At 41.7% G+C, this 26,059-nt stretch overlaps 1 protein-coding gene across 1 annotated transcript in view; it reads right to left on the reverse strand.

The window, feature by feature from the left end:
- Nucleotides 1–26,059, reverse strand: part of RTEL1 (regulator of telomere elongation helicase 1) — a 51,139-nt gene that overhangs the window by 4,223 nt on the left and 20,857 nt on the right. The window contains exons 19-35 of the mRNA XM_082325789.1: nt 24,293–24,333; nt 23,086–23,171; nt 22,227–22,304; nt 21,774–21,851; nt 19,656–19,799; nt 18,740–18,855; nt 17,789–17,912; nt 16,491–16,644; nt 14,724–14,878; nt 11,760–11,855; nt 10,001–10,211; nt 7,743–7,880; nt 7,068–7,184; nt 4,946–5,188; nt 3,180–3,356; nt 1,906–2,091; nt 1,292–1,395 (exon numbers count right to left, since the gene is read on the reverse strand). Of these exons, the coding sequence (XP_082181915.1) occupies nt 1,292–1,395; nt 1,906–2,091; nt 3,180–3,356; nt 4,946–5,188; nt 7,068–7,184; nt 7,743–7,880; nt 10,001–10,211; nt 11,760–11,855; nt 14,724–14,878; nt 16,491–16,644; nt 17,789–17,912; nt 18,740–18,855; nt 19,656–19,799; nt 21,774–21,851; nt 22,227–22,304; nt 23,086–23,171; nt 24,293–24,333 (2,248 nt within the window). The remainder of the gene's footprint in view (nt 1–1,291; nt 1,396–1,905; nt 2,092–3,179; nt 3,357–4,945; nt 5,189–7,067; nt 7,185–7,742; nt 7,881–10,000; nt 10,212–11,759; nt 11,856–14,723; nt 14,879–16,490; nt 16,645–17,788; nt 17,913–18,739; nt 18,856–19,655; nt 19,800–21,773; nt 21,852–22,226; nt 22,305–23,085; nt 23,172–24,292; nt 24,334–26,059) is intronic.

Genomic DNA, 26,059 nt, shown 5'->3' on the forward strand with positions numbered 1-26,059 from the left:
CCTAACCAAAAAAAACCTCTCCAGGGAGCTCATTCTGTTCTTTAATCAACTCAAGCCTCAAGCAGCAGAGATTACGAACACATGCTAATAAAATTCTTGTCATGACTTTCCTAGAGTCTTTTCTGAAGCGGAGTATGCCGACTGCCACATGTTCATCCCCGTTATACTTCGGCATAAAGGACCACTTGGGTATTCAGTGGTGATGCCTACTGCAGGCAGTTGGTCTGCCTGCCCCATCTGCAGCAACCATGAGATGCCCTCCATCGGCTTTCTCGTACTTTGCCACATGTATTCCTTATAATCCAATACTTTTGGATTTTCACATTTTTAAAGAAATATGGCATAGGGGACTGAGGACAGAATTTACTTGAACAGCTATTCTGAATTCCTTCTAGGAGATATATGCCTGAGAACATCAGTCTGGACTTTATTCTGTACTCCTCTTGGACCAAGACTGTCTTGGTCATTGTATTTTATTTGGATGTCAGTAGACTGTTTATTTTCTACACTTGGCTGCCATAATTCAGCATCTTCTTCCTGAGAAAGAGACCTCCCTCTGGAACTTGGAATGACTGATTATTTTGTACTTGCTTATAGATTCACAGGTTGAAGACATTTCTTTTCCTTCTGTACCATTTTCAGGCAGGTTCCTGAGCTCCATCAATTAGTTGCCTTCTTCATCACCTATGAATGTTTAGAAACCACTCAACTCTTGTATTAGACTTCCACGCCCAGGGTCACAGATTATTAATACCTGCTGCCGAATCAGATGTTGGGTAAGATGCTACCAAACACGTGCACTGTGGGATCAGTTACCTCCGCTTACCTAAGGAATTTCAACCACCAATTCACTCAGCCAGGAAAACCAAAGGACAGGATAACACAGGAGATATTTGGGCATGAATTTGCCTCATCTCATGACAGTGCTTTAGAGCAGGTTTTCAGATGGGGAAAATTATGAAACTAAGCAAGGAAAAAAAAAAATTAACAAAAGTCTTTTTCAAGTTGCCTCCACAGCTTGTTGCCTGCATAGCACTAGACGGGAAAAAAATTGGAGGAAGCTCAGAAGGAGCTGCAAAGGTGTCAGAAAGACAACACAAGGCAGAGGTCTGCCTCCAGTCACACTGCAGAACACGGCAAGTAACGGAACAAGTGGTAAATCTTCCATCAGGGTTTAGGTGTTCTCTCTAAACAGAGGAATTCTGTTTCCAGGGCCGTCCACATGGTTCCCTGAAAAGGACAGAATTCACCAGCAGTTTCAGGAAAAACTGAAACCAGTAAACAAGACAACCTTTAAGAACTGCTCCCAGCATGTTTTGCAGCAAGTGAAGTCACAAAAGGGACATTTAAAAGGCACGTCATCCTCAGATTTGCAGTTAGAGCACTGGAATCTTCCTAGAACAGAGAGAGAGAGGCGGGGAGAGAGGGAGGAAACGACTGAATTCCAGTAACCACCTGTGGCATTCTCCTGCACACACGTTTCCAGGGCAGTCCAGAACACAACGACCACAAGCTTTATGAGCTACCTTAACAGGGCAACACCTGGCCCTGTTACATTATTTCTTTCACATGACTTCACTCAGTTTCTCGGTGCTTCAGATCCCCATTTAGAAACTGAGGTTATATCCTCACTTTACAAGGAAGTTGCAGAGAAAAATACTTAAGTTCTCAGGAAACTATTACATCATTGTAATAAAGACAATGAAGTACTTTGAGAGAACATATGCAAGTGGCAGAAAGTGCCAATGCTACTTAGCAAACCGCACTAATCACTATTGCGCCTGAGCAAATAATCGGCATGAACCAGTTATCATTTAACAGGTCGCCAGCACAGTTGCCATTTGTGTAACTTATCTTTATTCCCAAGTACTAAAGAACTGCATCCAAAATCTCACCTATACCTACCACACTCTGGCTCCATCTCTATGGGAAAGATAGGCACAGCTCCAGAGCCTGTGGAGGCTCTCACGTTACCGGTTTCTTTAGAGACTTTGGTCACTGGCAATTCAAGTTTGCTTTTCTGGTTAAAGCAGAAGGAGGAAATCTTTCTCTGTATTTTCTCCGGCACCTCACCCTTAGAAGTGGCTGCATCTAGTTAAAAAAAAACCAACAACAAACCACATACCTCAGCATGCAAAACAGTAAAATGCAGAACATGATACACAGACTCTGCAAAACACAGTTAGCAGTAAGTTCCGTAAGTTCTCATTGTATAAGAAGAACAAAACGATTTGAATAACTTTTTTTATGCCATACTGCTTGGTAACAAAAGTTTCTGATACTAACACACATTATTACTGAAGGGACCCTTTATATTGAAATAGTTCTGGCAAATTCTTCCTAGACACAGCGGATCTTCATCCACTTCTGCCCCCACCCCACTTAGGTGCAAAAATTTTCCCTTCACCCCGTTCATTCACCCCCCCCGGTGGGACTGGGGAGAGAATTGGAAGAGCAAAAGTGAGAAAAAAGTCATGGGTTGAGATAAAAATAGTTTAATAATTGAATAAAATAATAACGATAGTAATGATAATAATGATGATGATAATAATAATAATAATAAAAAATAATGTATGAAAAGGAAAACAACAACAAAAAAGGAGAGGAACAAAACCCAGGAAAACCAAGTGATGCAGCCACTCACCACCTGCCGACTGATGCCCAGCCCGTCCCCGAGCAGCGATCGCTCCCCCCAGCCAACTCCCCCAGTTTCTATACTGGGCATGACGTCACACGGTACGGAATAGCCCTCGGGCCAGTCTGGGTCAGCTGGCCCGGCTGTGCCCCCTCCCAGCTTCGCGTGCACTGGGCAGAGCATGGGAAGCTGAAAAGCCCTTGACCGGTGTAAGCCCTACTTGGCAACAACTAAAACATCAGTGTGTGATCACCAGTATTCTCATCCTAAATCCAAAACCCAGCACTATACCAGCTACTAGGAAGAAAATTAACTCTATCCCAGCTGAAACCAGGACACACTATAATTTTCTTCTTGTTTCCTTGCACTTCCCCATCTCCCATTGCCTTCTCTTACACCTTTTTTAACTCAATTTGGACATGGCCAATTGCTTTCATCTTCCTTTACATACCGAACACAGGGAGGCCCCAGCCCACAGCTAAGGCTGTTGGACACTACCCATCATAATAAATAAGATTCTAAGCTTCAAATGTTCATTCCCAACCTTGTTCGTGGCTGCTTTCTCCTTTAGTGCACCGGCTCTCCAAACTCCGAGGGGTCCCTTCACCTTGTACGTCCTCTTGCAGTTGCTTCTCTCCCTCGCCACAGACCATTCCAGTCACATTTTTACACATCTCTTTGAACTGCTCTTTGTGATGAGGACGCACAAACATGTAAAACCCTGTCCAAAAGAAAATACAGTCAAATGCATGGGAAAATAAATGCCTGACCATGGAAGACTCCTTGCTGTGGAGGGAAGAAATTCTTTGGAAGCTGAACAATATCAGCCATATTCCTCAGAGTATCTTCAGGGTGGTGGAACGCTAGATACTTTTGTTGATTTTATAATTATCGGCTTTTCCTTGTCGGAAGACAGGTGAGTAGTTAGTATTGAAAATAATCTCAGCTCACCTCAAAATTCTTCCGTTCTCTACAGCTAAGCATAAATACCTGATCCAGCCCTTCACCTGACGACTGATCTGGGGAAATCAGGTATCTACCCAATACCTGAAAAGACTTTCTCAAAAAGGAAATCTCTTGTTACTGTTCGGTTGACAAGAATTCACAACACGTATACAGAAATTTTTTAAAAATCCCAATTATGACTTGCTGCCAAGCACAGACAATTCTACCACAAAGTCCTCTGAGGTCAAAATATTTGCTCAGTAAAGATACTGACTCTCTGTGAGAAAGAACGCTCCAGGGGAGATTATGAGTCACAGTGCCACACAGTTCGTTTCCCTCCCACTCTTCACTGTGTCAAGACTAATCTGACTGGTTAATGCACCAGAAAAAAAAAATTTTCTAAGGATTTGGAGACTTGACATCTATTCAAGGTCAATAGAATATTTATTTTTACTTCCTAAAGACAACAAACAAAACTACATCAGCATTTCCCAGCATACACTGTACGCATCATCGTTTCCTGCACAGTTCACACCAGAGACATGGGATGAGGAGGAACTGAGGTGTTACGTAGCACAAGACAAGATGCCTCCATCGAGGCAATCGAGACCAGCGTGTCATCCCTTTTTTTTTTTTTTTTTTTTTAAAAACAATAAAGCCCAATTTCAAATTTTGAAAACTTGTAGCTTCCTAAATCCTTTCATCATTAAACCCATAAAAGGGGAAAAAAAACCCGAAAGCAAACCACTTCTGAGAAAATAAATATCAGCTTATGAATGATAAGGATACTAAATCATGACACAGTCCCCTAACTATTCCCAAGTAAAGCTCTGTAGAAGAATAGTGAATCAAAAGTGTGATTACTTATCCCAAAACCTGGAAGTGATCCAAGAGCTTCGCACCAGTACAGCGATCAATGGTCACGAGAAGAAAATTGAGTCAGCGCAATAGTCAGCACTGTCTTTTCTAAAGAGCAATCTCTTGTAGTAATTGAGGAGAAAAAAGGTGACTAAATCAGTTGACTGAAGTTAGCTTGACCGAAGGTTAGGACTGGAATTACCAAGGTCTTATCAAATGTCTTTAATGGACAATTTCTAACTGAACAAACAAGAGATAATGTTTTATAACCTTGACATTTTTCGCTCTCTGACTGACATTCATTACACATCTTTCCTGCTGCTCCATTTATCTAGTTTGCTAAACCAAAAGATGGGAGAGGTGGTCTACCAATACTAAAAGTTTTTCCTAAAAGTGGAGAATTTGCAAACTAATGACCATGAAAGGTCATTGCTCACGTGAGATCGCAGCACCTACATCTTCTTTTCAACTAAATAAAAGTGATTTAAAAAAAGAAAAATCCCTTACTTTGTAGGAGATGAAAGTCTTCTGGCCTCTCGGTGGTGAGGGCTGCTATCACTGATACCATGGCATCATAGTCATCTGTCTTCTTGTAAGCTAACAATGCTTCATAGAAACGGCTGTAAGTGCTTTTGTTCAAAGCCCTTTTCACGTCGTTGAGATAGGCGGCCCTCAGGACCTGGTGCTGATCCCTCCTAGCGCCTGCAGCTTTTTCAGCGTCTTTCCTCGGAGCTCGACCGGCATTCTGCCCTGGGAGACAGAGAACACGCGTGAGCAGGGCTCGGGGAGGAACAGAGGCGAACGGGTCCCTCCTTGGCGTCAACTTCTCTTTTCGTTCAGAAGGGGGTTCCTGGGCTACTTCGAAGAGGTAAAGCCGCACGCCTCCCTCGGGCACGGCCTCGGGCAGAGCCAAGGCCTGCTCCTGGAAACGGCAGCTGAGCCAATTCATTCTGGGCATCGCTTTTAGCATCTTCTGGAGTTTTTTTGATCTTGTAAATGGAGAAATGTGTCAGGTGGTTGCTAGGGAATGAGAAAAAGGTGACACAGAAGACGCTGTGCATGGAGGTCAGCAATAAATGAGGTTTTGTGCTACGCTGAAGGAGTCGAAGCATTTTAAACAGATGGCTTAACCAACTATGCCGGCCTGACGCACGGGCAAGTAAACTGTTGAAAGCAATTTTAAAGAACAGGTTTCTCACCCTTTATTAATAAAAGGAGAAAAGGTGCGCGCGTGTGTGTGTTTCCCAACAGGAAAACATAACGTCAGAAAAGAATAACTAACCTGAAGTAACACACAAGATAGCACAAAAGCAACGTAGGAGTGCAACAGAGGTGGGAGCAGCTATGAACATCCTGCTAACCTCCAGGTGGGCTCCTGTTCCAAGTGTCAGCCTTTGATTTCGGATAAGTTTTAGAGGAAAAAGTTCTCTTTTGCATATTACAGGCATGCAAATATGGATGAAGTAAAGGATAAGAAACTGATTTAAATTAACCAGCCTTATCTTTTGGTATTTAGATCTTTGTTCTCCACTAAAGAACTTTTAGAGAAGTTAAAGAAGATAATGACGTTTTAAAAGATGGGCCTTCCTGAAAGGGGAAAAACATGGGTGTGAATTTTATAATCCCTATCTTTTATTGCATATCATACGGCCTTCTGACACTTTCACAGGAGCATACTTTACTTAAGGAGTGAGCAACAGAAATAATACATGCATTTATTGCTATTATATTCTCAATTACTTCTAGTGGAAACAAGTTTCTGTGAAAATCAAATCTCACGGACCTCAGGACAAAAGAATTACCAAAGATTCTGTTTTGTTCAAATGTTCTTAAAATACAAAACAATACAGGAAAACAAATAAAAAAACCACAACACTGCTTCATACATGAAAAGCTTTTAAAGCCTTCCAGGAAACATCGGCTTTTTATTTTTTATTTAAAAGAAAGAATTAGCCTTTGACTATTCTTTACCCTCTAAAGAAAGACTTCTAAGCTGTCCAACTATCCTACTCATTTCCTTGTGAGAAATACAAAAAATTCCCAGCTGTTCTCAGGAAGATCTGTAATCAAATCAAAACCGAGCCTTTGACTTCAAAAATAAATACCGGACAGTATGAGATTAGAGGGATGCATACAGAGATTACGTGCAATTGCCAGTCTCTGTTTCTGCAGAAAAACCAGACTGTCCACATGAGCAGTATGCACATTACCGATAACAGGAACTGTTTTCTTCTTCATACCTGAATTCATACTGACCTAATCTAAATTTGCATTCCTCAAACGGCTCCCTTTCATGAAACCTGGACAAACAGGAAGCCCAGCAGTCTTCTGCGCAGCTCGCCCTTTCCCTCATTGACGTATGCCAGGTCCGTCGCCAGTGCAAACTTCTGGCTTCAGTTGGTTTCTTTCATATCCCTCTTGATTTAATTTATTGGCTTTTCTGTTTCGTTTTGCACAATCCTTGCTGAAAATTCTGAACTACCATCACTCCCACCTGCAGATAGTGAGCCACTGTGCTAGATGAACACAAAAAACATCGGCTCCCACCAGGAGAATCTACAGTCAGTGGCGAAATGAAACATAACATGTATTTCCTTGGGACCGTGCTTTTATTTAACATGAAACGTACCTGCACTGTTCAGTCCTGTTGTCAGGTGGAACCCTCCCCGGTTCAAGTGGAGCCCAGGGTTCAGCTGAGCGCACGAGTCCTTGGAGAATGCCGTTTTCTGCTGACTCTGTTTTTCTTCTGTTAAATCAAACCAGTCCATTAACAGTGAACTCGGGGAAGAAGGAACAGAATGGTGCATTTTAAAGTACGCCATTCTATGCTGAAAACACCTGAAGATGTCGATGTATTTCTCTGATAAGAGGGGATGAGCTGACACGCTGCTTTTTTTAGGACTTTATTGTTCCAGCGTTTCAAAGATTTCACAAGCTCTATGAGGACATGATTACCCTCTGTACACTGTTCTGGTGGCACTATGTGGGTAGCAAAGACGACATAGGAATACACACAAAGATTTTTAAATCCACAGATTCCAGATAGAAATAGATCTGTAAAATCCCCTTTGGAAATAAAATGGCATCGTTACTAACTATGCAGTAACTCATGCCCCGCCATCTCTGTGGGCTTATGGGAAGCAGGCAAGAGGATCATGCAGAGCAGAGACTCAGCTCAATATTGATTAAACTAAATTGCTTTCCACCCTTATGTTTCTGCATATTAGATGCGTCCGGCTCTACGACTGGACGATGTCCATCGAACGATACAACTGCCCGCACAGTGCTGAAACAAGCTCCTCACCTCTTTTCTTGGCCAGTGTCTCTCTCTCTTCCCGCAGGAGGCTGTGCTCAGGTTTGTAGCCGCAGCCCACTCCAGTCAGATTGCAACATGCTTCATCAAACTGTTTTTTATGTTGAGGTCGAACAAACTGGTAAAATTCTTACATTAGAGAGAGGGAAGAGGCAGGGAGGGAAAGAAAAAGAAAAATCCGTTCACAACAGGTAATAAATGCCACAGAAACCTACAATGGCAGGATTTGTAGGTTAGGTAATATGAAGGTACAAAGTGCTGCTAAATAACTTAAAATCTAAATGTCATTCTCTAATATTTATACAATAAGCACACTTACAGGTTACACAGAGGTCAGCTCTCATGCAAACTTCCATCAATATGATTACCGGTAGGTAATAACTAGTTTTTTCACTGTAAATATGAACTAGCTTACCTCTCAGTGAAACAGGCAAAAGGTCATGAGCTACCTCATAAACCGTGGGGTCGAAGTACCTGCCAGGCTGGTACTTGGAATAACTGACTGTGATGGACGCACTCAACCCCTTAAACAAACTAGTGGTCGCTTGGTACAGGCTCCAAAGGAGGCAAAGGCCTAAGCCGTTAACGGGCCAACAACTCCCCTAGTTTCAATCTGTCCTCTGAAAACCCACAAAGGAGCAGAGCGACAGAGTGAGCATCGATGCGCATGAGCTTGGAACATCGATCGTGAGATTAACACATGAATAGCAGGTGTTTTTCCAAGACTCATTTATCAAGGAATAAAGAAAGTTGTCGGTACAAGGAGTGTCCTGCATACCTTTCCCATCGCATGGAATTTGAGTACAAGCCAACCACTTTATTCCATAAATATGACAGCCCAAGTGAGCCTTCTTTGAGCCCTCCCTGCTCAGCAGCGTGGCTGCATGGCGGTGGTCTCCCCGTGAGCTGGGACACCTCGCAAGGTTGCTCTTCGAGGCAGAGAGACCTTTTACCAACGGCAGATCTTCGGTAAGCGACAGATACCACACACAACCTCGTAGGGCAACTCTGATTTTGTCTTGGTAACTTTGATTGCACGCTGAAGTGATGCTAATGAAACGTTACACATATAATCCCTTAGACATAAACCACTGACCAAGTCTGAGACTGGGTTTGGACCTGGCCACCCCTAGACTCCTCTCTGAGGAGGAGTTTAGAAAGGAAGGGGGCCCACGCTGAAACTCGTGCCTCAACGGGAGGGTCCTCCTTACCCTTTACGTCCCCAATCTCTGGGACTCGTTCTAACTCGAGTGTAACTCCATTTTCCTTTGTATGTTTCTTCCACGCAGTAATTAATAGAGCGAACCTCGCCATCGAGCTTTGTTAAGCCGCGCTTTTACAACATCATACTAAAACCACTTTTGCGAATACCTTTGAGGTGGTTCCCTCAGTGATCTAAATCACTTCTTTGTGACACTGATATATTGTTAATTTTACACCTCATCTTACTTACTGACCATAAAACGCTTGCCAACCAAAAGCCTAAATGTCAAATGAACTTTAGGTTTCAGGTGCCTGTCACTTTTGAAAACTAGACTTAGGCCTTAACTTGGCGATCAAATATTTTCTTATTTATATAGCAAGGTCAGCAAATTGGGAAACAGGCTGTGGCTACTATTAGTATTAACTGCTCATACTGAGCTTCCCATTCCTTAACCTTAAAATTAACCTTAAACAATTTACAAAATAACTATTTTTTTTTATTTTAGTAGATGAAAGAAGTCAGAGAAAAATCTGCCCATTTGCTCACAAGTTGAGAGGGAAAGGAAAATTCAGAGAAAACACTGTTAAACTAGAAGAAACGTTGGTGGGAGTCCGGTTCCTGTCAATGCAGTTGTTAAAAGTCAAGAAAATACCAGCTAAACCAGTAAACTATCCGTGCTTGCCCAGATAACTTGCTTTATACTCACCATTATTTAAATAGAAAATTTCTCTAGGTATTCTGTTTACTTATTTACTGCTTTAGCACGGAACCCTCCTGAATGCATATATCCAACTCGCACAACCACGCTCTTGATCTTACCTCCTAAATCACAGGGAATAAGCTATACTACTTCTAGGTAAAGTTTAAAATAACACAAGCTTCCATGGAATGCGATTTGAACATTTTCTGTGTGATCTGGGGATATAAAGTGATGACTGTTAATGACCGATGTACCTCAAATCCGTAACGCTTACCTCTGAAATAGGCAAGTCTATTTAAAAGACGAGGGTCATGTCATAGAAATACACTAGGGCAGCTGTCATACCTCGTAACAAAATATGCTTTTTTTCATCCTCTATAAAGAGGGAGCTCATTTGAGATAGCATAGCATGGAAGTCATCTGTCTTCTTGTAGTGCTGCAGAGCCTTAGAGAAGAGATCATAGTTCTGTTGGCTTAGGGTCTCCTTCACTGTTGCAATGTACAACGTAGCTCGGGCCTTCTTTGGCTCCGTCTGCTCTGCTTTCTTATCCGCTTGCTGCAAAAAGAGGAAGACTTTTCAGTAAGTAGTATGACTTGAGGAGTTACTCTCACATGAATTCAGATGGAAGCAATATATTTACAATTCCGCAAGCACGTAGAATAACGAATGCTTTCAACTAACAGGTTACTGTCTCTTGCAATTATGGTAGTCGCCGCTGTATCCATGTGTCATTTCCCAAAAAAACCAAAACAGCTTCAGTGCCACAGAATAAACACAAATCTAACTGGCCCATCTCCTGGAAACATCCAATTAACTGAAAAACACAAATCTCTGAAGCAGGAGATACAAAGCACAGAAGGTGTTCAAGCATTTTGGTTCCTCTAAGACATGTCTTGAAGTCACTAGACACACGAGCAAGCTAGATTTCTCTCTCGTGTTGGGAAACCTTCTTCTATCATCACAAGCAGCAGGGACTTGAAAAAGATTCAGAACAACCCCTCCTTTATGAAAGCGACTGTGCATTACAACGTGCTTACACGCGTTGAATGTATGAGCCGTTGGACCCTTGTCACATGTCTTCATGACAAAAAACAGTGTCACTGGGGCAATCCCGAGGCACAAGTATATTGTTAATTTTCCCAGATGATTATTACATCTATTTCTAAAACATTAATCCCTCTAACATTTGTGAGGGAATGAACGCTCACAGAAGAGAAGCGATGCTGTTCACCTTCTCTGCTGACAAAACCGACTGCCTCAGAGCAGTAGTCCTGGAGAAGGCAGCCAAGTCTCATTGCACAATTGTATCTTAGGAGAAGGTTTAATAAGAGAAGTGACATCTACTCCAAACCTTGAGGGCTAGGCTGACTCATCGTGACATCAGATAGCAACAAACTCCAAACAGAACCCTCTGTGATGAGTCTGCTCCCTTCCTCACACCTTGGATATTATCGGCTTCAGGATCTGTGACTGCTTTTATCAGTTTTGTTTGCCAGGTGACGGGGAGTCAGACAGACAGACAGCACCCAGCTAGGACAGGACCTTGGACAACTACTGGCACACACAATCACCCAGGGGATTCTCCTGAATTTATCGTGACTCTTAAGCAACTAGCCGCACGATGAGTTAACCGAGTCCGGAGACAGCGCAAACCAATAATGCACAACTACAAGCATAACACACAACCGTGACCCACCACAGGTGGGGTCAGGATGCGATCGCTTACCCAAAACTGGTCAGTTATACCATTTGAGGCTCTACCAGCAGCTGGACTAGACGACCGTTGTAGGCCCCTTCCAACTGAACTATTCCATTCTAATCAAAAAGAATGAAACCACCCACCACACCTGGTCAATGGGAAAAGATGTTCACAAGGTAGTCAATGCCAGAAAACAATTATTTTCACCTACTAGCCCTCCCTGGACCTGTGCTTGATTGGGTCTGTGATGTCTAGATTTGAGAAAGAGCACGACAGAAAGATTTCAGATATACATTGATGAATATTTACAATTTGGAGAAAAAACTGTCTGCCTGGAAATTTCCAATTCAAATTAAAGCAGCTTGCAGATCAAAGGGATGGCACAGACACATGAAAACACATACTGTATTGCTGACTAGCTTTATTTTCTTCTTTCCTCCTTTCTGCTCATCCGTTAGCCTCTTCTCGTGCTGAAGGGAAAGTGTTGACAGACGTTGTGCCTGTGAAGATTAAAAGAAAAGAAAGGTTCAAGAAAAAAAAAAAAAAAAAAGCTTCTCAAAGTTATTGTCCATTTAATTCAGCCATTTCCAGTAGTGAAAGCTTGTTAAGCCAGTTTGTGACACCATTCAAGAAGGTGAAACAAGTCAACTTAAATGACTGCAACAGAGCCTGGGACACATACCTGTTTCTAGAAGGTAATCACTTACTGGACAAAAGAGAGACCAAAAGAGAGGAAATTAAAGACAAAGTTGGTCTTGAGGGTGCAAATTCCTGATTAAGCAAAGCTGGACTTAGAGCTAACTGTCTCAGTGGGAGCGTACACATACCTGTGTGTAACTGGGGCCCCACACGCCCCTTCACCTTCCTGCCTGAAGTACTCCTCTTCTGAAGAAAACCTACAGGAGGGCTTTTCTTGGGGTACTGAGAAGGGAAGCCTAAGCAGTCTTGTAGAAAATATCAGGGCAGATAGGATGAGATGGCAGCAAAAACACCTGCGGTTTGACAAGCTCTTTAGCATCTCCCATTCCTGGTAAAGAATTGCGCTCGTACTGCGGCGACTGGGAATATCGGTATATACACAGCTCCAAAAGAGAAGCGAGCAAGAGGAGTGGAATTGCTTAATAGCAGAGTCTCCAATATTAGATCAGGCCAGTATCACCACATTAAAAACAATCACCTAAGTACCAGAAGAAACTGCAGGATGGCTCCATATTGCCAGTTGGTTTTTACATACCTGTTGAGAAAGCAGGTATGTGAAGTCAGTCACTTCTTTGCTCTTGCCCAACAGAAGAATTTCATAGTGCATATGTGACTATCGGTGCGTTTACAGAATAGTGTTCTTCATTTGTGAAAGGAACCAGTGAAACACAACAGTACCCCTGTATTCCAGTGCGACTTCTAAATGCGTCTATTCAGATCACAAAGCTTCAGAGTCAAATTAAACTAACTACAACTAAAACAACATCACCAAAAAGAAACAAAACCCTAGGCCAGTAACCTCAGCTTTGCCACCTTGTAGAGTCAGTTGCTGATACTCAGAACTACAACCTTCAGTGCACTCGAAATACTGCAGCGACACTGACTTCCAGACAAGCCTGACCGTGATTTAAGTGCACATTTAAATATATTTTGAACATCGTGTAACGGAATGAAGAATTGGAATACAAGCAGTGAGTCAAACATTTATGATACATGCAATGAGTCAGAAAAACAATCAAAAACATCATCTTAATCCTGGACTATGTGAAGGCACCACCTTGAACAGCATGATCCCGAAGAAATAAGGCTTCTGAAAGACAACTTTCCATAAGGCATATCTCACAAGGAAAACTGATTAAGGGGAACTGTCAAATCATTCTTTAAATGGATTAAGAGACTATTTCTTGTATTTTGATTTTTTAGAGATGACAAATTCTTTTCTTCTGTTCTTCATTTTCACCCCAAGCAAATTGTTTCAGAATGACAGCAGCTAACTTTCCATTGTTTAGGGAACAAGGGTACAGTATAACCTTGATAAAAGAAAAAACGGTAACACAGATCCTATGGCGGGTGGTGAAGAAAGATACGAAAGCGCATCCGCCCCACTATCGGTCCAAACCCAGCGCTCGTTACAATCAGCTCAATACTAGACTCGGAGCGAAGGCTGGCTCCCTCAGAGGCGCTGCGTGTCTCAGGGCTACGCTCCCCACGTCTCTGGTCATCAATTTAGGTGCAGGACAGGATGACCCCACAGTTCTGCAAGCCACAGATGAGTAGTAATGCCAAATATAGAAAGCACACACGAGCTGACTCACCGCCGAGCCGTTAGGACCATCAGCTTATCTGACTTAAGGAAATGCCGAGCTATGCCAAAAGCAGTGCAGCTCTGTTAACCAGATACCGAGCCGAGAGGTGCCAAGCTTTCCAAAGAAGTTCTGGTGTCTATGCCGTGACGGCCCATGGGCGATGGAGCCAATTTCTCAACCAGCTGCACACAAGTTAAATATTCTCTATCCTTGTTCGTTTCTCCAAGTTTGTCCATTCCCTCTGTTTTGTACACATCTCCATCCACCTCCCTTAGGCCTCCTTAGATATCCCCTGGATACTCCCGACACGTCCACACTTTCCCTTAGGCATTCTTCCCCTAAGTGAACTGCTTGGGTATGTTGCAATAGGCATTCCTGGAGCCCACACACTAGTTATCAGCCAAACCAGTCTGCGAGCCAGCAGTAAAACACTCCTGCCGATGGCAGCCAGGTAAGGGAGCTACCCCACCACCAACTGCAAACAGGGACTTCGGGAAAGCAAAAATAACACAGCCTAATTGCTGATGTATAAAAATACCAGTCCAAGAGGAAAGAAAATGAACAGCACAGATGAAGCTTTGTTGATCTTAATGCGATAGTGGAATTTTGATTCAGCAAGTCTGCAATATTCATTCTCTGAGGCAAATCAAAGATTTGCACCTGAAAGCGCAAGTTCTAATTCATAAACGCCCCCCTCACTTTTTTTTTTTTTTTAAAACTCAATATCTGGTCACGTACCAAGCGCTGACACAAATTCCCCCCAGGAGGAACTGTGTATCTACCAACCTCTTCTTTGAGGGCTCATTGCTCTCCGGAGAGCACTGTTAACTTCCAGGAATCTACGTGGTCAGCAGCTATGGAGCACAGCACAGGTCTGTACCTCTTGGTCATCTAGTCGAACGTGGCAAGGAAGCCCTTTGATTAAGCTTAATTATGAGAACTTGCAGTCACCAGTGCCGATTACAGTGAGTTTTTCTTGAAAGAGGGTTGAACTGGTACTCTTAAATCAATGCCAAACTTGTTTTGCTTTAGAGCCAGCAATTTTTACTTTAAGCAAGTATTTTGCTACACCATTGCCATTACCTTTTCCTCTCCCGCCAAGTCACTTTCCTCCTCTGCATCTTCGCTGCTCTTCTCGTTGCGCTCCAACGCATCCAAGAGCCCAATACATTGCCTTCGAGGCGAGACAAGCTCTTGTTCATATTCCATGCATAGGCTGGATGCTCCATCTCCATTTACTGGCATCACAGCATAATAGAGATGACAAATTAACATTCCACATTATCTCTTGCATTTGCTTTGACTTAGTAATACCTCAAAACTTTACATCGCAAACCACAAAGATGTGTTGGTTGGTTTAAGTCGTCCACATCTTGCAAAATTATGTTATATGACTTAGTAGAAAGAGTGTGTTTGTTAATCACTCCAAAATTGCTCAAGCATTTGTTACCACAACCTGGTGGACTTTTCTCAAACTTTTCCTTAAGTGATGGTCCTATTTAACCTCAAACTGGCTTGGGATCAGTGGAAAAAAAGTCTTACTGCAACAGTTGGTTGTGTTTAACTACTTCAGCTTTATGGATTTCCCAAAAACTGAGTTCCTTTTTAAAAGAGATTCTGGCATGAAATATGATTCATTATTTTTAAACAGAATAAGTTTTTTTAAAGCCTACAATTCTCACAGCATCAATACCTATAAGGCACAGTCACCCGCAGGTCCCAAGAATACATGTTCTCGCTATCAGGATCCAGGTATATTTGGCTTTAAATATAAGAATTTAGAGCTGTAGGTGGTGTTACATTAGTATCAGTTTGCTACTTCTAAAAGGCATTCTCTTCAAAATATATTTCCACTATTTTGTGCAATTCCTTTATCAGTCAGTTACTAAGAAAAGTCACTATTTTGAGAAGACTGCAAGTATATTACGCCATAAATTAAAAAGTCAGTCCAAGAAACTCTTTAGCCAAAACTATGATTACAGGTGCAGTTTGATGTTACAGCTAATGCAATGCAACTGAAAATCTGTATCAAAAGAGGCAATGCAGCTTCTGCCCTTTGCCTCCAGTCATACGTCCCTGCCCACCCTTTCAGATGGATCTACCAGGCACGTGGATGAAAGGTAAATGGGGTCAGCAAGTTCATCTGCTTGCTCTGCCGTTGCACAATAGATGGATTCAACTCAAGGGAAGGAGCATAAGCACACGGTTGGAAACCAAGGGAGAAAAAAAGCAGTGGCCAAAGTAACCCCTTTCAACGACAACCTGCAGTCACACTGGCTTAGATGTAATGTGAAATCACCCTCATGCTCAGTCACAACTGTTTTGGAGCCAGAGTTTTAAACATAACTTCATTGTTCTGTTCCAAAACAGCGAGCAATCTGGAGTGGAACGTTCTGAAAGAATATCTGATGTGAGAAATACGTTATTCTTTGGCACTAGCTAACCACAAATTTTAAAATACTGCTTTTTTCCAAGGTCAATGCACTCCGTTTTCTTAGTCAGATTTACTGTGTAAGAGTTATTTATACAGCAGGACAGAAGAAGGGCATCTGAAAGTCAGGGCTAATCAGAAACAGACTTCCAGTTCTTATTTTTTAAGCTATCTATGATATTCCACCAAACTCCTCCTGTTCTGCAGGACACCTTTTCAGGCCCCATCTGCCTCTTCGCTCTGTAGTTGCAACCCATTCCCCCATTTTCTAATGCTGAGCTGTGTCCCTTCTGATCAGACTTTTACATCAGTCTTTGAGCTCTCCTTGCTTTCTCTCCCATTCCAGTTTCTAGTCCCTTGCTCCTCCTTTTTTGGTTCAGCTTAAAACAAAAAAGTGTATCTGTGAGGACCCAACCTACCTTTTCTTTTCCTCTTCAAACTGGGAACATGGTCATCCAAGTTTTTGGCTTTTTTCAGGGAGAGGATCTGCTCAGATGAAGTAGATGGTGCTGTATCGCTTTCACTTAGGGAACCAGCAGAGCCCGAAGGGCATTGGGGCAGGGCTGGGGGCATCTGCAAGCAGTTTACAAAACGTTACAGCAGGCAAAAGCTACTCTTCCACTCCCCTTCCTTTGCAAGCAAAAATCCCCAGCCACAATCCAAAGACCTATCCTTTTTCCCAAATAACCCTTGACAGCAAGATTATTAAGCATTCTGGATTAATGGGCTTCTGAAAAAAAGGATCAAATAACTAGGAAGTGACGCAGATGGATGAAGTGTAGTAAGTAGGCTTAGCACTAAGCGACCTGTGTAACCGAAAAAGGGTCACGACCCTGCTAAAGAGCAATTGCTTCCTAACACTATCCCTGCAACATCGCTCCTTCTGGCAAAGCACATTGGGTCGTGGCTCTTAATTACCATGGAACTCCCATTTCTGATCAGAAAAGATCAACTCATCTAGTACCATCCATCTGTAACTTATTGTTTTGAGCAACTTTTATTTGGCTAAAGCATCTTCCAGGAAGACATCCAAGTCTGTATGTGACATTTTAAGTGTTTATTTTAATCTTAATCTCCATTTTGGGGACAAAGAATTCCCCATTCTGGCTTCCAACTCATTTCTTGTTATGACTTTCTCCAGTCAATTAGAAAGTCTTTTTACAATATCACTTTTTAAATCAAGGAACTATTACTGAGGAGAAGAGCTTCTTAATGCTAAGAGAGAAGCCGTAGTAGTAAAGATGACCCAGTGATGAACTGTAATAATAACAGATGGGTTTGTCTCATGCTTTACACCAGTCAGCTTAGATTTAAGTTTAAGGGTTTGACTGATCCTTCCACACATATACCTTCTTCCTGAGGGTGAGGTAATAAGCTTTCTGATGCTAACATCAGTGCCAGTATTTGCATACTGTCCAATGAAAGCTATGTTTATTTAGGAAGGACTGGAAAAGGAAGTTATTTTTGTGATCTAACCTAATGAGATGCACAGCACGACAACACATCCTGTCCCAGCTGGAGAAAGATGAGGCATATCTCCTTTCCCGTAAAGCTTCCAATGCTTAGAAGTGACAAGTGATTGCGTCGCATCTCTCACCTGGATTAGTATCCCCAGTTTCCAACACTATCAAGAGAATTTGTTGGGTTGGTTGTTTTGGTTTGGTTTTGTTGTTGTTGTTGTTGGTTTTTTGTTTTTTTTTTTTTAAAAGACACTTACAATTTCTTGAGCAACACGGAAGAAGAGGGAGACGCTTCTGACTGCATGCCCAAAGTTGTCGTAAACATTCACGTAAGGGCGGACCCACGAAGGCAGCTTGCCTCTTACATCACCAGTTGTGAACCTGTGTAGGATTGGAAAAGGAGAGAATTATTTGCCAGGCTGGCCTACACGGATTAAATAAATGCTAGATCAGGGTCCAAAAGGACAAGGGAGGAGCAGTGAGACAACAAAAGATGGAAACAGTGCAGTAAACATAATGGGGTGATGTCTTCACACAGGAGAAAAGGGCTTTGTTGATACCACGTACCATGCAATCAGCCAATTCTTATCTTTTGTCCATAAAATCTTTAACTGTGCAACAGTAACGGCAGTACTGAACTGTGATGTGCTCGCTGTCCCCAGTCAAGCCTCAGCATTGAAGGCTATAAGTTAAACTCTTGTTGCCTATTATATACATATTATATCAATTAATATCATATTAATGGGTATTAACATAATATTATATTAATATATTCTTTTAATATAGATTATATTGTTTCAGCAATATAATCTTTCCTCATTTTCATCCTCCTCTCAAAAAAACGCAGTGCTGGCGACTGCCTTCTCAAATGAGAGACAGAGAAAGTGCAAAACTATAAGTTATTATCACATAATTTCCAGTAGCAATACAAACATGAATTCAACAAATTGGCCTATTTTGCATTAATACCATTAATCTCTTTCTGCAGCTCCAGGACAGTATATTTTGGGAGCAGGAGATAACAATCTAGTTAGTTTCTTAAAGTAGTGCAATATTGATATAACCTGTTATATAAAGTAATTTCATTACTTATGAACTGTAGCCTTCTCCAAACAGTAACATCAGCACATTTATGTACAAAATACCAATACCCGTGTCGGGACATAAAGATGTTGAGGCACGTTTAGGTTCTAGAGCCAAGGTTTCACCTGTGGTCACATAGGAAGATAGCTCCATAGTCTTGGCGATGCCTGATGACCCTGCCGATAGCCTGATTCACAGCCCGGGAAGCTTGCTGGCTGTACCACTCACGCCCAGATAAATACTGCAATAGGTGGGAGAAAGAATTAACATGATTTACCAGGTAAAACGTACTCTCCTTGCTGTACAGTCACTATTCCTTGCTAAAGAAATAAAAAAATACATCTAACACGTTCTACTGACAAATCTCTAAAAGCCTTGGAAAGCCAAATACAGGTCGATTCGAATATCACACCTGGCTTATGGTGCACGGAAGTCTCAAGTAGCAATACCCCACCTGAGGGGCTGTTTAGCACAGGATGCACTGACAGCCTTGGTAGTACAACAGACTCGCCATATTATTTAAGACCTAACAGCTACTCTGCAGGAAAATAAATTTATAATGCTGGTCATTCTCATGCCTGAAGCAATAGAAAAAAAAAAACCCCAAAATACAAAGCAAAACAAACCACAAAAAACCAAAACCAAACAAGGCCTGACCCCCAAACCATCAAAAAAATCCCCAAACCAGCCAGCACGGGCAGCTCTGCCTGCCCACCCTCTCTGGATGAAGTAATTCCCTCAGAAAGATATATGGATAACATGCATAAGATGCAAAAGATTTTGACTGAAACTTTAATTATACCATTTTTTGAGCCTATGTTTGATTAAGACCGTGTCACTGGAGACAGAATTTGGAATGCCTAACATTAAAAAAAAAAAAAGGTGACTATTTGGGACAAACTCCGAAGGTTGGTTGATTTTTTGGTATTCATGGTCCCGTGAGGCTGGGAGGATAACAAAAGCCAAAATCCACAGAGAAGAGAGGGAGAAACAATGACACGAACCTGCAAACAGCCACCAGCGAAAGCTGCCCAGCATTACCTGTGCACCCGCACCGCTTCTTCTCATTTCATCCAGGAACTGCATCTTTAAAACAACTCTGGGCTCCATACGAGGAGGAAACGGAAGCCCAGTAATGATGACTCCTCGTCCATTCACGTCTGCAAAGTCCAAGCCTTCGCTGGCCTGAAGAGACATTGTTTTCCATTGTCAGCAGGAGTTGAAGTGGTATTTCAGAGCAATTCAACAGTTACTGGCCTATTTTCTCCATTAAATTAAATCCCTAGCCAAGTGTCATTTATAAATACGTTATGAAGAGTTTCAACTAGATTTTTTGCTTTTATTACCGGGACTTTAAACTTAGCTTTTTCCTCCAGGAGGCCCTGACAAAGCATACCTCAGCCAACACCATTAACGCAAGTGTCTGACTCCTGGATAAGCAGAACAGCTGTATTCAGAAGGTGTCTTAAATGCCAGCCAACACCTCTGTTTAAACCTTCCACACCCTGAATTGTTAACAAGACACAATAAGAACATAGCAAACCTTCTCTGACATTAAAAATGAACAGAGTCATTTCAAAGCAATAATGGAAAGCTACCAGAACTCCGCTCAGAATCCACCAGACTACAGGGTCGTATCCACCAGCTGCGCTGCTTACGTCCGCTCACCCCCCCGTACATGCTCACGGTCCATGCCGTGCTGGCAAATCACTTGGTGAAATGAGCAAAATCAGAGTTGAACAGACTGAAAAATAAGTCGAGGCAAAAAAAGTTGGCTTGTTTTTCAGCTGAATCCATTCTCCAATCTCATTTACCGTGCCACACAAGCAGCCGTGACAGAATACAACATCAGGGATGGATGGGCGGGTGGAATGACCAACTCTGCTCAGCTTAAGCCAGCACTGCCACCGAGAAGAGCAGTCCCAGCATGCACTATAACCCATCTGGAGCTAGCAATGGCATAGTTGTATTTACGGACATTTTATCTTGGGCACAAAGGCACAAATCCCTCAGGCTAATAAGAGCATGAGAAGACCAACCTTAGACAAAAAGAAAAAAACCCTAATTGAAAAAAAAAAAAAGAAAAAAAGAAAAAAAAAGAACCTGCCCTTCACCCCCTCAAACAGGAAAGAAAATTCCGTTGAACTTTTAAAGACACCCCAGGCCTAGATACAGCTAGTAAAAGAACTAGAGCAACTGGGCCAGAATCTCCTCTTTATAAAAAGGACTGGGTTTTTCAGGTTTCTTTCAGAGAACAGAGAACACAAAACGCTTGCTAGAACCTACTGCCAATGTAAAAGCTGAGCAGCAACCTGGGAGGGAATCTTGAAGCGACGGCTGAGAAGGGAGCTAGCCTTAGAGCTTCTGAACACGTGTCTCTCTGGGTTTATCCTCTCAAATATTTCCAATTTTGCAGTCATACTATTAACCCCGTGACTACAATAAACTAAACAAGCTGTCCTTCAATTGCGCGTTAGTGCCAAGCACGATCTCTCCAGACTCTTCCTCTCGGGGTAACACGCTATTGTTCGAAGAACAGGCATATTCAACCGACAGTCCCACCCAAGAAGAGCTACGTCTTTTGTTCAGTGATCTAACAGCTGCTTTGGAGACTGGGACTGAAGGTTCAAAAGAAGCTGAATCTTCTCTTGGTAGGCAGTAAGCAGGAGCAAAACGGCCCTAAGAGTAATTTATGTTTTTGCATATATTTCCACTGATATGCATCGATTTATCAGTACTGGAAAATGTAAATGAAGTGCCATCAAATGTGTCCAGAGGACTTGAAGTTAATGTAAATTTTTTGAAGCCAAGCAATATTTTGGGTTTTCAGCAGTGTTGTTCTAACATGTTTGATTACAAATGTTTCTTTTGGTTCTCCTCCAAAACTGTTGTTGTCAGCCGATGAGCTGAGGTGATGTAAGTATGATGCTCATCCCCTGTAAAGAGCTCAAAGGCGTATCCCTTAACAAAACCAGGAAGGAGGCATATGTAAACTTGACATAATTTTGAAAAGGCTTCAGGGCATCCCATTTCTCTTGGTTTTCTTCCCACATGTAATTACAGTCAAATAACAGAAATGTACTGAAATCCAGAACGATGGGTTTTTTCCATCAACTATATACTCTGATCTCAGATGAAACAAATCCTCAGTTATGTTACCTTCCCCCGACATACTGCCAAAAAAGCAGCTCCGTTGGACTTAGGACAGACGACTTTATCATAGTAGGCATCCATTACCTAAAAGATAAACTAGTTTAAGCAAGAGCAGGAATGGTATTACCCTTTGCATATGCATAAGTAGAAAGCTGTACTAGCTAAATTGGACTTGTACACTAAGATCTAAAATGTGATTAATTTGGCTTAGTATAAGTATAATAAGTATAATTTGGCTTTACTTTTACTAACTGCAAATGGGAGAAACCATTTGCTTAGCAAAATCCTTACATTACTGTGAAATCTAGAATACATCTGGGAAAGCATAAACGACTAACGTCAGATACTTCTGATGAGAAGGTAAAACATGGTAAAACACCCAAACACATCTTAGAGAAGGTATTTAAACCTAAAAACATTTTCTGAAAACGTTATAGGTATGTAATGTAAATAATCAACCTCTGCAAAGCTTCCTTTGTTCCTGGGTTCCACAAACATCGGCTTCACTTCTTCTATTCTTTTAGCAAAATCTCGCTCCTGTTGAACAGATAACGAACACATCAGAAATGGCCGTGTGAAAGTAAGGACATAGCAGAAGTGCCCACAAGAAAGGAAACGCTCAGGAGCGGTCACCACAGACTTCCCCAACAGTCCGTTCCTCTCTTGCCTAACAGAAAGGGATGGAAGCAGAAACATGCAATCCTAACACCACTAACAGCGATTCTTTGCAGTTGGTACAACTCAGACGCTACGCAGATGGGAGATCCATTTCTTTTCCTTCCAACTTGCAAGTTCCCAACGTCCGCCAACGTTCCGCAAGTTCCCAACGCTCCGCAACAGGACACCTCTCTCCCAGCATTCACTTTTAAGGAGGAGGAGCACTTAAAACAGAACGGTTCTACCAAGTCTCACCAGGGACACGCAAGTCATGAGCATAGCAGTCACAAAAATTAGAGTTGCAACAGTTACAAATTAAAAAGTAAAAGAAATGCTCACATTGGGATTTTTTCCCAAAGAGCTGAAGCACTTAGACCAACTAGAATTTGGAGGTTTAATAAAAAGAAGTCTGGTGAAATGAAATGAACTCTGAAATCAGATGAGATAACGTATTAAGATTCTTTTGGGTTTGGTTTCTACAACCCTGCATTTCAGTGTATTGTGAGCAAAATAAAAGGAGCCTGACCTGCGTTTTTACTTTCCACATTTTATAATGTACTTATTAACAAAGAATTTTCAATGAGCATGGTTTGATAGCATAACTACAAACTGACTGACGTGTGTAACTAAACCACCTAAAAAGGCAGAGCAATTAACATACTCTCCAGTATTCCAGGCTCTTATCCATGACAGGATACGATGGGAAGAACACCAACAGTCCATGCGGTACAACTCGCACAAGGTTACCTGCAACCAGATAGGCAAGGGTGTAGGTGAGGGCATTTTCATCCTGGGATGGAGCACACAGGCTGCAGAGGAAAAATAAACTAACAGCATGGGTTCCTTCCAAAATCTTTTCTACTTTTTGACATGAATGGTCGTGTATTAGAAGTTGCTTTTTTTTTTTTTTTTAAAAATCATTTCAATAATCTTGTCGTGAAGGTATAAACCTTAATACAGATGCCTAACTAGCTTTCTAAGTGTAGTGTTAACAGGATGAAAGACATTATGAGCTACACCAAACACCATGGACGAAAGAGATACATCATCATCTGCCATGTTTTCCCTTGTGACAGCAGGATCTCTTTTCAGATCATTTTCTCCACTCCTTGTCCACTGCAGTCTAAACGTTCAAAGCAATGACTGAGGTACCACAAGATTGCTTTTCAGAATTTTCTAGTCCAACAGTATACACTTGACTGAAAAAAACATTGATCTGGTATTTTGTGAAAGCATTTTCTTAATTTCACCTTTTAGGCCAAGCTGAACACCTCAGAGCACTCTCCTCCATTTCCTTCAAACATTTCTGGATTTAACAGATCCCTTTCAATCATCTCTCAGCCAAGCTACACAAATGCTTGTCTTTTATTCTGCTCTCACATGTTAAAATTTTGTAGTTCTATTTTATTTGTAAAACATTACCAAAATGATAAATGCTGACTTAAGGCGGGCTTGACACAGTGCCTTTAAAAATATCACAAGAAATTGCATTGACTTCTGGTGATCCTTAATTGCTCTGCAAATGATGCTTGGCTGCATCATCTCTGTGCATTGATTTTCTAGTTTGCACCACCTTCTGATCGTGTTTAGGAACGACATTTTTGACCCAAACACAAACTCCCGACAATAAAAATGAACTCCTAACTTGGAAATATTAAACCAAGGACTCAAACTCATTTTTGTATGCAGTTACAGTAGCCAGCTGCCTGAGCAAACAGAAGCATACAAAATCAGACAGCATTTAGATATGCAATGCAATCCTTTACCTTTCTCTGTCTTATTATGTCTTCTTTAGTATTTCTTCTTCTAGGAGATTTCTAAAAATCCTGTGCAACAACCCATTTCTGAAATCCGTGCGCTTCACTTACCAATTGTTTTCCCCAGAGAAGATAAATAATCCTCTGAAAACCTACAAAGAAGAAAAATCAAGTAACATCATTGTATTTCCTTTCTATGTTTTTCCATACGTATTGACTTCCTCTGATATTCATCTAAAATAGCATATCCATATTCCCAGTTGCTCTCCTTCGGGTCGCAAGCACCCATACCAAGGCCACAAAATTAGTAATACCTGGACTACACATTACTATTAAATATTCTTATTATTAGCACTGAAGACAATCTAAGCTTCAATATCATCAAAATGTAGCAAGTGGAAATGGGCAGCCATATGACTTATGATTAATACCAACAATTTAAGGGTGAAAGTTCTGCCAGAAAAATCTGCAGATGCTGCCAAGCCTGACTAACATTACAACTATTTAAAATAATTGTTGATGAATCAGGTCTGGCGAGGCTGCAGGGGCAAAAAGGGTGAATTTGGTTACTATGGTTGTTATCAAATCACTTCTGCTTTGCCTGCAAAAGCACTGCTCTACAATGAGCAGCATTTATCTGTTTCTTCCAGCCCTGACTGAAAAGTCACCTGTTCTCTCATGCCTTTATCTGTCTTTGTTTTTAGTGCCCTGTAGTTTTGCATACTGTTTTCCCAGGAAACTTACACATGCAGGGGAAAAAAAGGAACATATTTATTTTTATACGACCTACAAGTACTGGTATCACCACACAGACGTTGTCAAAACACAGCAAACACTGTGAATCCCCTTCCTTCAAAAGAAAGGCGTTCTAGGCCTTGGGGGGGATCCCGAACCTTCGCCCTTCGAAAGACAACGTCGTCAACAAAATACATTGAAATGGCAGGCTAAGCTTCTGGAAATGAAAAATACAGTCTGAGGGTTTTCCAGACTTCTTCGTAAAAATCAAGTACAATTGCTGAGTGCCTTTCCAGTTCTGTGGAACATCAGGCATTTTTCCCTTTTTTTCAGTAAAAGCTCTTTAGGATTTTTTTTTTTTATTTATTTTTCTGTATTGCTGAAAAAGAGTAAGTCAGGCCTGCAGCAGGCTAAATTACAGAATTCCCAGCCAGAGGTTTATCTATAATGTTGAAATTGAAATAGTTAAGAATGTGCTAACACATAGAAATGTGTGTACTACAGGAAGAAAGTTAAATGGAAGAACACGTGTATCATACACAAGGAACTGATCATCATTTCAAAGTACTACAGAAGGATCACATCCCTAAACACTGTCCTAGCACCAATGTGACGCCACTCTTTAGTAACCTGAGAGCTAGCAAGCACAGAACCTTCTGCCATGTGCACCAAAGCATGAAACTGCCTTTTAAAATTACATGCAGAGATGCCAATGAGCCCGTCATATTGCGCAACAGAAGTCAATATACAATGCAATCAAGTTTTGGCCTTCCTTGCTGGCAGTATATTCTGCTGGCAGCAGAAGCTGCAGTAGAAGCACTGTCTACTCTGAAGAACAGAAAGGCACAGGCAAAATGATGAAAGACCAGAGAAAAGCAAGAAAAATGATGATGAAATGCTTGACGAATATTTGGATATATTTTCCTTAAGAAGGCAATGCAGAGGTAAAAGAGAGGCTGGTCATGGTGACAAACTTTAAACATAAAAACAGTTGTTGTTGGGAAGGCCAGTCGTGTTTCAAATCAATCAAGCCTTCAGCAAAGAGATTTAGGATGCGGCTCCACGTCAGCGAGGGTGGACCGCTCTGGGAGGGCCAGGGAGGCGGTACCCGAGCGTGACACGAAGGCACGCAGGGCAGGGGCC

Source organism: Platalea leucorodia (assembly GCF_965183815.1).
Source record: "Platalea leucorodia genome assembly, chromosome: 13".
NCBI classification, from domain to species: domain Eukaryota; kingdom Metazoa; phylum Chordata; class Aves; order Pelecaniformes; family Threskiornithidae; genus Platalea; species Platalea leucorodia.